The 17,953-nt window shown below is 40.4% G+C and overlaps 2 protein-coding genes across 2 annotated transcripts; both read right to left on the bottom strand.

Moving 5' to 3' along the window:
• Window positions 1–8,505: 8,505 nt before the first annotated feature.
• Window positions 8,506–11,261, bottom strand: tnfsf13b (TNF superfamily member 13b). Its single transcript, XM_053329063.1, has 6 exons — window positions 10,989–11,261; window positions 10,746–10,860; window positions 10,085–10,141; window positions 9,689–9,813; window positions 9,269–9,419; window positions 8,506–9,069 (listed from the first exon to the last, which is right to left on the bottom strand). The coding sequence occupies exons 1-6, from the start codon at window positions 11,214–11,216 to the stop codon at window positions 8,957–8,959; spliced, it is 789 nt and encodes a 262-aa protein (XP_053185038.1). The 5' UTR covers window positions 11,217–11,261; the 3' UTR covers window positions 8,506–8,956.
• A 2,377-nt stretch (window positions 11,262–13,638) lies between these two features.
• On the bottom strand, window positions 13,639–17,065 carry abhd13 (abhydrolase domain containing 13). The gene is made up of 2 exons (XM_053329058.1): window positions 16,888–17,065; window positions 13,639–15,657 (listed from the first exon to the last, which is right to left on the bottom strand). The coding sequence occupies exon 2, from the start codon at window positions 15,621–15,623 to the stop codon at window positions 14,568–14,570; it is 1,056 nt and encodes a 351-aa protein (XP_053185033.1). The 5' UTR covers window positions 15,624–15,657; window positions 16,888–17,065; the 3' UTR covers window positions 13,639–14,567.
• Window positions 17,066–17,953: the final 888 nt, after the last annotated feature.

Raw genomic sequence — 17,953 nt, 5'->3', positions numbered from 1 at the left:
ACTCTGTAGTACTGAAAGACAAACAACTCCTTACTGCAGCAAAAGCTCAAAAGAAATACAAGCACCACATAGCACTGTAGCATTGAGCTTTTGAGTTATGAGTTCAATCTTTTTTCTACTTATTTACTACAACTGTACAGTCCTGTACACAAAGTGTTTATGTTTACAATTTTTCCACAGACTTTCTGTTTTCTTTTTTTTATTGCACTAAAATGTGCACTATTACAGGAATTTTCTGCTTTCTATTGTTTTCTGTTATTTTATACTGTTTTCAGTTAAGCAGGACAGTTCTGTTGAAGAAAGATTTATTTTATTCTGTTAAGTTAAGTAAGACTGAGTTCTGTTAGAAGAAATATATTTATTGTATTCTATTAAGTTAAGCCAGACAGATTCTGTTAAAAAGATTTGCACAAAAAAATAAATTGTTGAATAATAATTTGTTTTCCACGTATTCGTATCACGCAAAAACATGCATCAAATTAAATTCAGGTTTGAGTCAAATAATTAAAAAATCGTTTCACACACAAAAAAAGGCCAAAAATGTCAGCAAGCTGGGAGGGGTGAACGCAATCGGATTGGCCGGCCCTGCCAACTAGGTGTCCCTTATTTATTTTTCAGGGAGTTGGCAACCCCACCCCTAATCCCACCCCACCCCCACTTCTGTCTGCCCAGTCAGCTGTCTGACCTCTGACGTCAGGCACATGTAATTCATCTATCTGCTCAGTGCATATGTATATGTGTACAATATGTGTATGCTCTTTTTTTTCTGAAGGGGTTAATGAGGCGGCTGTTTGCCAGAGGGGATGCAAAGGAAATCCAGTACGCGTGGTAACTGGCCAGTCTCATCTAAGAATAGATCAGCTGGTGGACAAGCAAAGAGTTCAACGTCAACAATGTAGACAAAGGCTTTTGACTTGGACTTGACTGATCAGAAATCAGACGGGTTCAGGTATTCCAACATGTGGTGGCTGTCTTCTCTAGTTTTATCTTGTGACGTTCATGACTACGTTGCACTTCCTTACAGACCTGCAAGCATTTACCTCCTTAATCATGCATAAAAGGTGTCATTTAAATCTCACCAAAGCCGCAGGGCTTCAGTGTGGCAACGCAGTTAGTGGTCTGCTTTACATGATTGAAACTGGAGGGGGGATGTGTATTCCTTGAACACGACTATAGCTCTGACAGTGGCATATCCATCAAAAACCTTTCTTGTGGGGAAAGTATCGTCATCATCTTGCCTTTCTCATAAATCAACCCATAATTATCAGGGAGGGTGGTGACTAAGACTTGGGACCATGTGGTTCAACAGCTGACCACAGCACAGGGGACTAGGCTGTGTCCTGATGCGTACTGACAGACTACAGCTTTCAGACATTTGCTGCTTACCGTATACACCCTTGGACCATAGTAGCAGACATCTCTTTATTCCAACATGACACTGGGATGCAACTGCTGGAAAAGGCAGAATGGAAATGTGTGCTTGAGGTATTCTTACAAGTTCAGAGAGAGTGAGACCCCTATACAATGCGCCGCCAAACATGAAGGCCCACAATCTGGCTGAGCTAGGGGACAGATGGGTGTAGCACACACAAACGCAAACACAAACACAAACACACACACACACACACACACACACACACACACACACACACACACACATACACACAGACATTTCATCCAAGGGCTGCTCCTCCTTGTACCATGATTACCATGATTGATTTTTTACACAGTGTTTAACAGTCAAACTCTGCTTCATACTGTCACAAGGGTTTGACATCAACATGTTTCAGCATAAACACACACACACACACACACACACACACACACACACACACACACACACACACACACACACACACACACACACACACTGGGGTGTAGGCCCTCTTCTGTCTGAATAAGCCCATCTGTGAGCTCCTGTGAAACAAAAGCGGAGTTCTGTGGGGTTGACACAGCCAGAGTTATGTTCTTGTCTGTTACTCAGCTACGTTCTGTCACACCAAGCAGAAAAGCCTTTACAGACTATAAAACCTGTCCTCTTGTCATGCTCCTCACTGATCTTTTCTGTCTGCCCACTACAAGGCTTCTGTTCTTGAGTCTATTTCCCTCTCTTACTCTTCTTGCTTTTTTTGGTCTCTCTACTGTCCCACTGACACACACTGCAGACATCACACAACCACACAGCATTTGTGTGAAAGCTGCTCAAGGTCCTCTGAAACTGGGACGATTTCCCAGCTGACATCCAGACCCCCAAAGGCTTTTTGGAGGAGTGGGTGTTTGTGTGTGCAGTGAGCAAGCCAACAAACCTGTTCCCCTTTTCCTGCGCTGCCAGTAGGCACACATGCAACATCTCAGGGCAAACAACAGCAAGCAAGAAGGAAATCAACAAAGGACCAGTCAGTGAACAGAGACAATGGACATTTAGGGAAAAAACATAATCTTTTCCATGGAAAATGTATATACTGAATGAATGCAGATCACTGACTCTTCACAAGGTATTTGTTCAATTATGGCAATACAGTACATTCATGCAAAGGGTAAATCATAGTTAAAACAAACTGCCAGTGGCACAATACTGTACCAGCAGGCCCTATGTGACACAGAGGAACTCACACATACATCCTCACACAGCTAAACACAAACACACAGACAAACCGGAGACAAGTGGCACCATACCTCACAGTAACCCCGACTCCCAGGTCCCCGTAGTTTTTGTTGCTTTCTTTTCAGCTAGGAAATAACATCCAGAGCCGTTCTGGTCTCAGCTGCAAAGATCTGAAACACTTTGAAACACAGAGAGAGGGAGAAATCAACTCCCAGCTCCCTCCACATCTACACCCATAGGCTAAAATCCTCTACTGACATCCCATCAGAGGGAGAGAAAGGGCGAAATAGAAAGGGGGGGAGGAGAGGAGTGTGCCAGTTTGGGTGAATGAAGGGGGAGTATTTGACACAGAGGGAGAGAGAGAGAGAGAGAGAGAGAGAGAGAGAGAGAGAGAGAGAGAGAGAGAGAGAGAGAGAGAGTCATTGAATGAAGGAGAGAGAGAGTGTTTTAAGACTTTGTGAGTGGGGGGGGGTGTGTGTGTTTGTGAGAGAGTGGGAAAGAGAGTGAGATGGTTGTTTAAATCTCTAATTACAACTGCTTATCACAAGCCACTAAGCAGCTGGTGGGAATGAGTGATACAGGACATTACACACTGCAATGTGCTGATGCGTGTACATGCTATGTGTTAGTGTTTGAGATCCAAACAATGGGCTGAAAGTGAGAACATGAACGTGACAACGGGGACAGAAAAACAGCACAGGGCAGAGCAGATGTGTTGAGTAAGAGGACGACTCCTCTCTGTTCGTCTCATCCACTTCACTCCTTCTTTCACCCTCCCTCTCGCTGCTCATCCTCCTCTGTTGGTGCTCTTCTCCTCTCCTCATGCACACAGACATAGGTCCTTTTCATTTAACCCTGAAATATTGGAAATGAACATGTATTGTTTACATGAACAAAAAACAAATATGAATGGATAGAATAAATTAAAGTACATTTATTTTCATCTTGCCTCCTAGTTTCATAGGTGTTTAGGAACAGTTGTTACAGTGGTTTCCTTCATGCTAATACAGCACAGCTTTTTGGTGTTTCCTTCCTGTTGTATGAGGAACTGGTTGTATGTTTGTCTGTATACAAACTGCACACTCATTCCCGCAGCCCCTAAATGTTGGAAGCATTTTAGCACAACACAAAAACAGACCAAAATACTTAATATATCTGGCTCTGCGTGCATGTCTGCCAAAGCTCCATCTTGGAGGCAAAAAGCAGAGCACAGTGTGGGAGTCAAGAGTTGGAGATGGAGAGAGGAGAGAGGAGAGAGGAGAGAGGAGGACGAGGGGGGAGCAGAGTTGTGGCTAACCAGAATTGCTCTCTCGTCTCATCCATTTGATGCGTTTCCTCTCCTCTGTAATAAGCTGATGTCCTTAAGAAAAAGGCCAGAGTAAAAAAAAAAAGAAGCATGATTTATCAAGATGAGCTTGAACAGAGACAACTTTCAAATCTGCTCTTAATTTTCTTGCACTCATGCAGATTGCACGCCTGCCGTTTCATCGTGGCTTGATTCCAGGCAGAGGCAGAACCATATGAATTATAGATCAGCTTATATTTCAGCGGATCCTATGTTGTCAAGGGGAGAAAAATTAAACCTGATCAAATAGTATCACTGTTAAAAACAAATAAACCTCTCACTCTGCTGGGACAGTCACATTTTTCGGATCAAAAACAATTAAGGGTCTTCTCGACCTCAATCGATTAAAGACCTACAGCATAGTGAGCTCAGAACATGTTGTTTAGAATTTTGAGTAACGGATGGCACAATCCTGTTTGTTGTTGAACCAAATCCTCGCTTAAATGAGAAATCCACGCAGTGTTGCTGCCAGTTTAGCTTGAGGGCTCTGGATCAGTCTGATTACTTTGGGCCGACTGCAGCAGATCAAAGTAATCCCCAAATACTAGAGGAGTACATACATGGAGCAACTGTGTAGTACATTGCAGCACAGTGAGACAATGTGAGTGCTGCACATTTGGGTAGTTTTTGGGGGAGCATTTGTGCATACGCCTGCATGAGTGATAAATGTGCATGTGTAAGTCTACAGTGTGCCTGTCTGCAGAAGCTGCACTGTGTGTGAGTGTTTTGTGGTGGTTTTCTGCAGAAACAGAGCATGCTGGGTTTTATAATCATGATTCATTTACCCCCTGTCATCAGTCAGACCTGTCCTGAAGCGTCCAAACAGGAAAACAGGGAGGAGGGAGGAAATTGAAGGACAAATGAGGACACACAGATGATAAGGTCCATGTTTAAAACCTTTTAGAACTTAAAAAAGTATTTGTCAGTGTCATTAAATATCTATGACAAAATAATGAACAATCAAAATGCTGCTTCATCAGGACTGTGCCGGTGTGGATTGATCATATTTGATTGACAATGGCTTGGGAACAGCTGTCCTCATATTTTGATTTAAAAATTACTCCATCCTCATTGGATTATGGAGGTTTTTCCAGCTGTGACTGGCCTAAAACCAGTGAGAAGAGCACTATTGCTCATAGCATTGAGCTAATCAAGAAAACTGGTTATCAGGGCCTTTAGTAGAAATAGTGCAGCCAGAAAAATGAAATACATAGACTGAAGAACTGTAAGTGATGATTTCACTGAATTTATCGCTTTGCATTGCAGTATTAGTCTACTAATGAGCAAAATAATCTGTAATCTTGAGACATTTACTAATATGAAACAGGAAAAAAAAGTTCTCCTTTTCCAATGTATATGGTAATATTATTGTATACTTACATCCTGTAAATACATAGTTTTGTGGTGTGTCTTCACTGCCTATTAATAAAAAAAAAGACATTTGCAATGTTGTTTTTATTAAAATGAGAAAAGTCCTTACAATTACCAGGTTTTGGGGATATTAATGTGACAACCATGTATACAACAACAAAAGGTGCCTAGTATACATGTGCTTATAAGACGCTGCATACAAGGCATGCATACTCACCAAAGCAAGAGAAAACAAAAGGAAAGGACGCAAATGTCATACATGCACTTATACATATCTTTCAAACACTCTATTTAAAAAAAACATAACTACTTTATTATACAGTGCTCTCATATGTTGATGGTAAGTGTCCAGCGAAAACTGAGCAATGTCAGATGGGTTGTATATATAAAGACTGACATTAAAACATAATATGGTAAAATGCATTACTCAAATCCAAACTATTATTATGAGATAATACTCTGACTTATTAATTCAAAAATGTTTATGACTTCTTTTAGTGAGATATATATGTCTTTATGTGCATCTTTATGTTTAATAATGTGACTCTGTGCACTGGCAAGATGTGTGTGTGTGTGTGTGTGTGTGTGTGTGTGTGTGTGTGTGTGTGTGAATGTATGAACTATACACAGTGCCAGCATGTGTACACAGCAGGTCTCATTTCCTGATTCCCCAGTCCAATGCTGGTCTCTTTTGAGAGCCGAGCCCACAATGACATCAGCTTCCGCCAACACACCAGCCGTCACCATGGCATCACACAAAGACATTTCTAGCCCAGAGGGAGGGGAGCATCATGCCTGACACATTTACCCTTTATACAAGAGATGTGTGCTTCCCTCTTCTCTTACACCCTCTTCCTCCTCTTCCTCCTCTGTCTTCTTCTTTTTCTCGATTGCTGTTTGTACAGCCGCCTGCTCTGTTTACCACATCATCAAAGAGCTTCTCTTCCTCCATGGCTGAAGCACCTTGGGCCTGAGCTATTCTCTCCAGCCTATGTCATAGCCTCTTCCACTCACTCTTCCACTAATGGCTACTACTATCCATTAAATCTATTTGAAATCTCTCGTCTTCAGCCTTCTGTTTCAGACTTTCTTCCTCCCTCCCCCTCTTTTGGTCTCTCTCCTTGTCAGATGGAGCCATGACTCCAAGGGCAAAATGCCTAGCTTAGAAGTGACCACCCACTGGGCTTTGTCTAACTTTTTGCCCCAATGGACAGAAGGCGTGTGTGTCTGTGTGTGTTAGTGAGTGAGAGATAATTAGACACAGAGGGGAAACAGGACAGAGTGAGTGAGAACCCAAACACAAAACTTCAAATATATCTGAAGATGTACTGAGGAGTCACTTTGATTTGAGGTATCTACAGATGTTATAATTCACATAATGAATACTGTGTCATCAAGAGCATTTTGTTTTTCTCTCTTTTAGAATGAATTTAAAAAAAAGGCCAAGTTCATTTAAATATGCCACTCTTATGAAGCTAAGCCTTAAAAGGTCTAAGTTTTAAACAAAACAAAACAAATAATCCTTCAATTCTTTCATCATTAAAGAGAGGCCAATGTCTAAATCATTTATTATTCCTAATCATTTTTTTTCACCCGAATACTTTTTGTAGTTAGCAGTTTTTGCTCAAATAAGCAGAGAATCAGTTGATTTTATATATTTTCATTTAAACATGATATAATTTTATTTATTTACCAGCCAAGATATTAATTAATTTTTTTTTTTCACATTTTTTCACAACAATCAGATGAATAAGTGTGGGGAGGATGCTGTGGGGCATTTTGCTCCTCATGACTAGGGGGCTTGGATGTGAACTTCTAACATTTATATCATAGAAATCGATTTTCTTCTATTTTTCTCCAAACTAAATGATGTTTTCTCACATGAATCTTGTAACAGGATTGCAGAAATGTTTTTCTCTCTGTCACAAACACATGGATCCTTAAGAAACGAGGAAAAAATAGATCAGCTCTGTGGCTGCACTAATAAAAACAGAAAAGAGAGTGTTAAAGATAACCTCACAGAGGAGTCGTGCACAAATTCCACATCAAGCAAGTTGTTCAATCTCTGTCAGGTGTTGGGTCCGACGCAGAAAACAAATGTAAATGTGTTACATATAAGTATAAAAAAACCATGAGAATGTCCCCAAAGCATAATTTCAGTCCTAATGTTAAAAGACTAGCATAACTTGTTTAGAGCAGCTATTATTGGTATGATTATGACTATTGATGTTATGTCAATCATGAATAAGTTAAGACATTTATGTACATTTTCAAGTAGATTCAATACAAGGTGAGGAAGGAGACTGAAAATAGTAGAGCATAGTACACTGACACATTGAATACTGGCCACAATAGACTCCACTAGCTGTGGCACTGCTGCTGTGCAGATGCAACCCAATGCAGACACATCAGGCATAATGTGCAAAACAACTTCAATCCCTGCTGTTTTTGTCTCTCCTCTGTAACCAAACCTCTGTATCTAAAAATTAGGTACCAACAGCACATGAACTGTACAATATTTTTTGCAAGTTTTGGTTGCTCCCCAGATAACAGCCACAGCCAAGTTATATTTTGTTATCATTTATTTGTGTACATAAGAAGTACTGTATACAAGAGGTTGACAATATGAATGAGATCAATATCCATATTTTCCATGATTTAAATTCTGTCCTGAATTTTGAAGTTCATTTTCTATTTCCAATTTTCAGTGAATCATTCATTTATGCAACCGATGTTTATCTGATAACATGTGATCATCATTATTCCTTTTCAGAAAATATTGAATTATCACCAAGTCCTACTGTATGCAAACGTACTCTAAAAATGACTGATTCTGACACCTCATAGCATACTCACTTTTGTATGTGTACTGTATACACAGAATTCACAGAACGTTTAGTTATGAGATTTGGTTTTGAGTCATGAAAAAGTTGACTGGAAATCCACTGCCACTAGCATAAAGCAAAGAATTATCCATTAAGAATATTTCACTGGTTCATTGGGGATCCTCGGCTCCTTTGAATGTGCAGACATCATCTCCCTATACTGCTTGTCAATCGTTTACCTGATTTTCTCTGCTGCCTGGCGGGATGCTACACTCAAGTCTCTCCTTCTTGTGGCCAATAATGGAACAACATCCTCCACCATGATTGCAAATGATGTCATCTCGTGTGCCAGAATTGTCATTCTATTGCATCTGGATTTTTATTTCAATGAGACATATACAGGTAAACGTAAATCAAACCGTGACATTCAGATAGTAAATCAGAAATAAAGCATATGAGAAGAACTATGTCAGTGACACAGTAATGAAACATTATTGATTGATACATTTAAGAGTAGAAGACGTTGCCATGTGTATGTGAAGAAAAACACTATGTTTTGTCTTGATATGTGGTAGAAAAAAACATACAGTAATATAGCTAGCCGGAAGATGTTCAAGAGTACGGTGCCATCAGCAAAAGTCTCAGTCTTTCATTCAGCCAGTGCAGAAACGGCTGCTTCCTGTACTCTTCTCACAATAACCAGTCAGGCGAGGTCACCAGAACTGTGCCTCGCTGCTCCATTTCCTCCCACTACGCCAGCTCTTTCCCACCACAACAGAGTCCCCCGGGTCCAAAGCAAGGTGACACTCTTTAAGCCAGTTTGACAGCACCCACAAAGGTGGCGTCTCCATCCAGGGACACGTCAGCTGTGGACCGAGGGATCAGTAGCTCCAAGTTGTCCCCGGCCTCCAGCTTCACAATACCTGAAGGATGATATGGTATTATGCACTACTGGAATTTTCTTTTTTTCATCCACACACACACACACACACACACACACACACACACACACACACACATGCTTCAGCTTGACTAAACAGGAAAACACGCAGATTGACCTTCTGTAGCAGCTGCTGTAAAAAGGGTGAGCATAGCAGGACATAAACAAAAACACAGGCTGACCTCCTGTGTAGCAGGTGTTGTAAGGGTACTCGGGGTTCATATTCTGGATGCAGCGGAACAGGATCACATACTGAGGCTCGTCCCCCACTACATTCCTCTTCCTCCGAATCACCACATGGCCCATTGCAAAGGTGGTGTCCATGTAATAGACCTGAGCATATCAGAAATACAGGGTTCAATCTAGAAGGTCTGGTGCTTGCCTGAGTTTTAATATGCAGCAGCAGTGTGCAAAGTGCAAACTGATATAGAGATTTATTTCATACACATGCATCATTGACGTTACTTCAAGGTCTGTTAACCAACAGCAGTGCTTGAGCAGAGCACACCCTTTTTCTTGCACTGAGTGTATTAGACTGATTCCTCACAGTTCAGCAGTACCCCCCTGTGGAAAAACTATGAAATGACAACAAACAGACCTACCTGACTGTACACAAAGTAGAAACCCTCCTCTCTGACTAATATGCTGTCTCTGTCTGCCTCCAAGGCAGAGCCTCTCCTCAGCCCAGTCTGCCAGGGGATACCTGTGTGTGGCTCCAGGGCAAATTCTGGTCCATGACATGACATTATAAAAACATGTCAAATCACTTAAAGCTGCACATCTATCAAAAAAGTTGATCTGTTGTAATCGTCAATCAGTGAGTCACTACCTAAACAATTATTTTATAATTATGGGTTTATTTAACATAAGCTTGCTAGATCCAAAAGAAAATACATTTCAAAAAGCAAAATGTTAATGAATACTTTTATATATTTTTGAAATCCAAAAAAAAAAAAAAAACTTATACAAATCAGCAAAGTATACTGTATATACTGTACCTTTAATGAAGGTTTTCCTGCTGTTGTTTGCCAGCAATTGCAGGCAAGGCTGAGAAACTGTGACAAAACACAAGAGAAATTTATGTCAAAACTGGCCAGCATCTTCTTTTTTGTTTTAACCATCTGCACTTTGCTTATTTCATGGCTGTAATTTTTTTTTCTTCTGCTCCTTCCCCTTTTCCTTTTTTGGCAAAATCCATTGATGGTGTCGACACCCGGCAGCAGCTTAAATGTTGGTGCTCTGCACACACCAAGGTTTGTTAAATTGCTTGAACTCATGGTTAACACAGTAACACATTGACTGCGACTATGGTGTTATCTCACCACACATCTAAACATTGTTACTGCTGCAGAGCATTTTGTATTTCACATGGTCACCAAAGCTGATGAGTCATTCACACTTGGCATGTGTATTTTAAAGGGGACACTGTTTTGTTTCGGTATGTACCTCTGAGACAAACATGTCATTTTGGGCTGTATTAATAAACTTAACTTGACAATGGTATAGGAAATATAATAAGAAGAAATACATTGTAGATCAGACCTTCATCTCCACCTTACTGGAAAAGGAATTGGTCGCATGTATTATATTACTCAATTTTGTTGCAACATCTCCTGAATAGTCAACTGCCAGGCTCAGGTGTAGGCTAATGTGTCTTACCTAATGTCTCTGTTCCAGAGACCATTCTTTTCCTCCTTGTGTGGGTGAAAGCCTGTTGAGAGCCTGGCTGGTGCAGCGGCTCCTGGCTGCCTCTCCTGCTACTTATATTCTCAGTCTGTACAGACACAATACAATCCTTAGAAAAACAATATACACGAGTGAAACACAATGTCTTGTAAGTCTTTATAACCCTGCTCAGATCAGGGTGTCTGCTATGTAGCTAAAGGACTAACTGTCTCTCACCTGGCCTCCGTGCTTGACCTCTTGTCCCTCTTCTCTCCTGCGATAAACCTCTGACTTGAGTCCCTCTACCTCAGCTCTGAGGGCTACCAGTTGGTACAAAGACAGAGCTGAAAGAGAAGAGGAGGTGACTGCAGCTAGTGTCAGCAGGAAAACTGGCCAGGACAGCCTCCCTTCACCTGTCTTTTGTCCAGACTGCACACCTGCTAAAACTGCCATTGCGGGTCCCATACAGTCTCACACTGGTAACATGACGGGTCTCGTGCCTGAATTGCGCAGTCTCTGTTCTGACAGACTCTGGCTAGGTATGGTGGATGTCTGTTCCTGTCATCAGTGGATTGCTTAGACCACCCAGCTTTACCTTAATTTCTTCCTACAAAGCTCCACTGATTTCCTTAACTCTCAGTTTGGTCCTTCAGTAACCGGTTCCAGTTTAGACTGAAGGACTACGCAGAATGAATACAGTACAAAAAAGGGCATAACAGCTTCCCCTCTATTGTTCCGCTCAGCTAACCACACTCACACAACTTCCTGCCTGGCCAATCTCTCTCCCTTTCTCTTTATCTTGCTCCTTCAACATGACAAACTCCAGTTCAGCTTCTCCCACGTTCTAACGAATAACTGATATAATAATTATAGAAATAGTAGAAAACTGGGAGATGACAATCTTGGCAGTAGGATGAATAACAGTCTGGATAAGGATGTTTGGGGAGACCAAGGGGAAATTGGTATTATTAATGACACCATTATATTTGAATGTGACAGCTTGAGAAGTCAACAAGTACTGAAAAAAGGAAGTACAAAATTGACTTCAACTTTAAATGGTAACAATGATAAATTACCAAACGGCTATTCCCAGAATGTAAAAAGTGAAGTGGTGGAAACACGTTTTTTTGTTTTTTTTTAATTAGGCTACTATTACATTGCACATTGCAAAAAGTGTACTGATAATACAGAAAAATCCAACATGACAAGCAGTTTTCATGTATCAATTTTATTACATGTTACAGTACAGAAAATAGAAAGTGAAAATGTGTGCTTACAAAAGAAGTTGACATTATTCTGAAATAGAAAAGAAACAACTCTAAAATGGAAAATTCCTTAAGCGGATTGCTTCATACTAAAGATAATGATGAGTCATTCAGATGTCTGTTCAAATATCCCATCAATGTTTCTTCAATGTGGAGTCACTGCAAGTCAAGGTAAATGTACAGAACTAATGGCAACACTGCGCAGGCTCATTACAGAAAAACTGCCAAGACTCAACATAATAACATGCCAGCTCGCAAACGCAACTCACAAATTTCACACTATGCCAACACTTTCAACAGCATTCATTCCACTTTATTAACAATCAGAAGAACATATAAAAGTATGCTCCACAGTGCAGTCGCACAATACCTAGCAAATGATTTGCTTTGTAAAAAATGAACAGACATTCAGTTTGATTCCATTTCTTTTCAACAACAGGGTCTTGACAGTAACAACACATTTCAGGATAAAAACCAACACAATATTCTATTTATTATTAATTTTGCATTAGGCCAGCCACCAAAACAATATAATCAAGTGAATGATGTCAAGTTTCTACAACTTTTCTTAAATGAAAGGAGGGTGCAAAGCAATAAAGAGCAGAGTAAGTGTGTAAAAGTCAGCGAGTGGAAGGACAGGAGTATGTAATCACATACAAAATCAGATTGCACAATGTGACAGCATATGATGGGTAAAAATAATAAAACTGCATCTAACAGATCATAGGGTTAGATATATTACAAAAATGTCAAATCGTTCAGTGCCACTGCTGGGAAGATGTCACACAAAAAAGGGAGAAAAGATCATCTGTACATTATTTCTTATAAAGCACACTTGTTCTGTTAAGACCACAATTTACATTCATAGTAGCCTTTACACCATTGTTCAAGTTGTTAACACACTGACACAAACGTATTTGGTCTTTTGGTGTTTAATTTTGTTTAGCATACTGTTGAACAAACAGTATCACATATGGCTAAGGAAATCCGTTGTGTATTTCGATGGCTTTGATACCTCTGCAGTGCAGCGTGCTGCATTTTGAAAGCATGAGCAGATAACAGTGTTTTAAATTGTCAGGCTCTGCTCCATCCCCTGGAAGACATGCAGGAAAGGTTAATTAGCTCATTAAAAGCCCTCCAAGTGAGTAAAGCCATTTTGCCACATACGCACGGGGTGAGACGAGAACCTGGAAACTTCCAAATGAGAATTATTATGCTCATGATAATAACAAATAACGTTTGTTAAAAAGTTTTCATTTTAATTTCCAATAATTAATAAGGACAGATTCAGATTTTACAAGACTATCTTGATACAATACTGTCATGCACATATGTACATTGAAAGAGTTAGTAGTCATCATAATCTTGTCAATAATAGCTGTTAGAAATATACTGTGGAAAAAGTTCAACTGAAGCTAGTATAAGGCTACAACAGTGTGAGTTTAACAAAACCAGTGAGTGTTTCTTGTCAATCTGCAGAAGAGAAATTCTGATGCAAAAAGTGAATTCTGCATTAAAGAGGCAGCTCAACTCTGGAAAGCATCCACTTAATTTGGCTAACTCAGACTGCTGAAACCTCATAAAGCCTCATTTTTCACTTTAGCTGAACTCTGTCCACAGCTAGAATGGACAGGAGGAGTACAACATCTGCTAACCTTTTGTCATTTCATATGGGCATGTTACAGTGCTGAATCAAGACAGACTACACACACACACAGCAAATGCTCCTTAGTTCAACCATTTTTAAGAGCACAGACAATCCTGTGAGCTAGTTGTGTTTCAACAGGACACAGTAACAGGAAGAATATCTTTAGCTTATCCCAGAAACCCAGAAACACAAGAAGTTTGACAAGAAAAAATATCTAAATAACTTATTTTTGATGGGGACAAACTTGGACCTCATATATATATATATCTCACAACAATGTCATGACATACCAAGCTGATATTATTTCCTCACCAAAGGGGGAAAGAAAAAAAACCATCCATATGTTCCTCTAAGTATTGCTCAGAAGATTAGATTAAACTACAATTTTGAAAAAAAGTGCAATGTATTGACAAAACATATATATATATATATATATATATGTCTCATTTTATATTTCAGAAGTGTAATTTAATTGCAGTAGTAATCTGTTGTCACCAATATACCGTAGGTCCTCATATGATCATTATACTTTGCGCAATTGTATCAGTGATTGTAATTAATTTCAGAAGGCGCACCACAGCTAATTCTTTTATGGTTGTGACATGTCTTTCAGTGTGAGCATGTATGCTCAGGCTCCATAAAAAGGTCACAAGTACATGCATTCATAGTTGAAACACAAAATAACCTATGAGGGCATGTTTCCCTTTCTCAAACAATTGAATTAGTCATATCAGTTTGACAAAAATGTTACATTTACAGAAAGGTAAAAAGAGTGAAATAAAATAAAAACCCAGATAAAAGCATAAAAAAATTTACATTCTTCCCAAAAATCTATTTAGTCAGTTTCGACAATTTTGTGACAGCCTTTCCTTCATCTAGCCCCATAACCTGTAGTCAGTCCCTTCAGATAATGGTGACACTAGCAGAGGGCTGAGCACTCTCTTCATGGGCATGGCTCTTCATCAGGTCTTTTATGAACTGCTCCAAAGCAGCGAAGTAGCCCTGACACTGCCACGTGTCGTTGTGTGTGCCCTCTGGAAATATAGCCAGACGTTTAGTCCGTGCAGGAGACAGCTCATACAGTTGTTTCATCATGACTGGTGGGATGAGCTGGTCTGACAGACCGGAAACAAACAGAGAAGGCATGCGGCACAGCGCCACCTGCCGATAGGACAGGAACTGATTTCTATAGCACCACAAGGGCAGCAGGCGCATGGGCAAGAAGGAGAAGAGTGTTGCTGCCATGTGTGGGATGCTGAGGAACGTATTTTCAACAATAATGGCTGCTACACGGTGGGGATTGGCTGATGCCAAGCGCACGGCCACAGCACCACCTAATGAGCGGCCAAATAGTACCACCTTTGTCTTGTCCAGATCAGGACGGGTCATGACATAGTCCAGCGTGGCCTCCGCATCTAGGTACAGCCCATCCTCACTGGGCTCACCCTCACTCTTTCCATAGCCACGATAGTCCACCAGCACTACGTTGGCTTTCAGATTGACCAGCATCAGCAGAGCGTTTGGCACCCTGTGACCAATATTGCCTGCATTACCATGGAAATAAAGGATGGTAGGTGGAGCGGAGGAAGAGGGGCTGCTTTGATTGCCAGGGGTGACTCCAGGAGGCATGTCCCCTCCTGTGTAGCGAAGAAGGATAAGGTTGAGCTTCACACCATCCTTGGTGCGAATGTACACATTCTCATGTGGGATTCCTGTTGGCATAGGGACATAAAGGCGAGAGGAGGAGGGCTGGTCGGGGAAGTAGAGGAGCACATCCTGGAATTTGTAGAGGATACCTGCCACAGAGGCTAGGATGAGAGCTAGGAGAAAAAATCCTCCATATAAATGAAAGGTTAGGATTAGGGCCAACAGGGAGACACGACAGGCACCCCAGGACCAGGAGGCCAGAGTCAGGGTACACCGCTCCATTGCCCCCCACAGCCTCCAGGGCTTCTCCATCACTAAACAAGAGCTGAGTCACACAACACGCACTCTGCGAATACAGAGAGAACCAAAGAGAGAAGGTAAGAGAAAGTGGTGGAATACAAATTTATATGAACAAGAAAAGCTATAATTAACTACTTGCAACTGTTTAATATATTCATATGAAATGTCAAATTTCCCATCAGTTACCCAAGCACAAAGTGAAAATGAAAGATTTTACTTAATTGTCAAAAAACCCCAATGTACAAAAATATTTTACTCTTACACAATAAATGACTTAATGACAAAAATAGGCATAATAATATTCAACTGATTATTATGATGACATGATTAAAATTCAATTATTCCAAAGCAACATTATTAATTGAAGCTGTAATAATCACATTGTTACCTGACGTTTAACATTTGCAACATAGCCTTTATGAGATTAAATTAAACAGCTCTACTTAAACTTTTGAGCCTTAACAATCCTCATAACCCAAAAGGCCCTCTGTGCTACTGGTTGAGCCCCTCAAACCATTCATCTAACTGGTGACAGCACTCTCCGTCACCATCCTGTGTTTACTGGACTTTGATCTCAGTCTGGCCTTCAGTTTAACATATTACTGCTGGATACCCCAGAAGTGCTAATTGAAGCCTTTTTATACTTTTGTGTAGCTTGTATGTGTAGTTACATACATTTAAGTCTCTGAAACTTTCTTAATAGATTTGCTAAGTATACTTTCAGTAACGAAGTGTGTTTAAATTTGCAAGTACACTGGTTTAAGTCTGGGGGAGACAGAATTTATTTTAAATGTATGCGAGTACTAAGAAATGCCGATTAATAAATGTTGATCTTGAATGTGACGGCCACAATTGCACAATCACTCACAATTGGCACCAATTGACTGAAAACACCTACTAAAGTTAGTTAATAATGCAGTGCCTGGGCTCTCCAGCACCAGGCAAAGTTACTTTAGATGGCCAAAACCTGAGGATAAATTAATGACTAAGTAGTGACAACAACTACCAGCCTAGATAAACACACCACTGACGTTAGCTGAGTTGAGAATTGAAACTACAGTTTAACGTGAGCTATCACCCAGCATTATATTTCTAGAGTGTCAAACCAGCAATTCAGCAATCAATCAAGCTTTGAATCTACTTCCCCAACCGATTTAGCTCGGTAAAAGGCATGCTAACTGTCAAGCTATCCTTTAGCTAGCTAGTGCTCTCGACACTGTTAGCTAGCTACCTAGCGTTAACTCATCAATGCTTAATAATGCAGCCATATACTCACCCTTCTCTCATTTTTAATGCATCAGCTGCATGACTCTTTTGCAAAACAGTGACACACAAACAGCACAACCACTGTCATTCAGCTCTGTAGCAGTTAACTAATTTATAGTAGAAGTTTAAGTGGCGAGGACGCGAGGTGAGTGACTGTCAGCGAGAGCCGGCGAGGCTAGCTGCAGCACAGCTGGTTAGCATCCCTGATGTAGCCGCCAAGAGCTCCGTGTTGAGCTTAGGACAAGAAAGAAGGTTCCGCGTAAAACCTGTGCTTCACAATGCTGCAGCGGGTTGAGATACTGGTTGACATGTTGTTACAGAGAGTGTAAATATATGCTATGAATTGATAAATGTTAAAGTATCAGCTAATGTGATGAAGTATCTTATTATTTGCTTCATATGGTAATGTGGTGCTGTGTGTGATATTAGGAAAACAGTAAATTGTGTGTTGAGTGGAAAAGCATAGAAGAGAGTTGAACTTTTGCAAAGACGTGATTATCACCAGTATGTACTACTAACTATGACAAAGAACTACTTGTCTCTGAATGCAAAGAAAATATGAAAACAACAAGGGGGGCTATCTCTGAAGGCATAAGATATAGGATGCTTTGTGTTCTATAAGTTTCAAACAAGAAATATCTTTTTATATCGGACGCTGTTCGAGGGGGTCGGATGGAGTCACATGAAGTCAGAAGATCCTGGAATGTGAGGATGCAAGGATGGAGTCAGATCAACAACCAATCAGAACACAACACATTATACATTCCATAATCATTTTGTATTGTATATAAGACTGGGTCAGGGAGAGCATAGTCAGTCACACTTCGTGAACTGACACACTTTGTTGTTCGTCAGGGATAGGAAGATCTTGACCCAGAGCTCTGTATTGTTCATTTACTGCTAAATAAATGGCATATTGAGACCGAATATCTTCTCCTATTACTTTATTAAACGAACACGCGGTTCAGCTCACACATAGTGTAAGATTAGTTAGTAAAGAGAGCTAAATTTCAATCATGTATGATTTAAAACGTCATGTACTGTACAACACAACACCTTGGACATTAAATAGTCAT

Source organism: Scomber japonicus, chromosome 11 (assembly GCF_027409825.1).
Source record: "Scomber japonicus isolate fScoJap1 chromosome 11, fScoJap1.pri, whole genome shotgun sequence".
NCBI lineage: Eukaryota > Metazoa > Chordata > Actinopteri > Scombriformes > Scombridae > Scomber > Scomber japonicus.
This window is presented reverse-complemented; position numbering and strand designations above follow the sequence as displayed.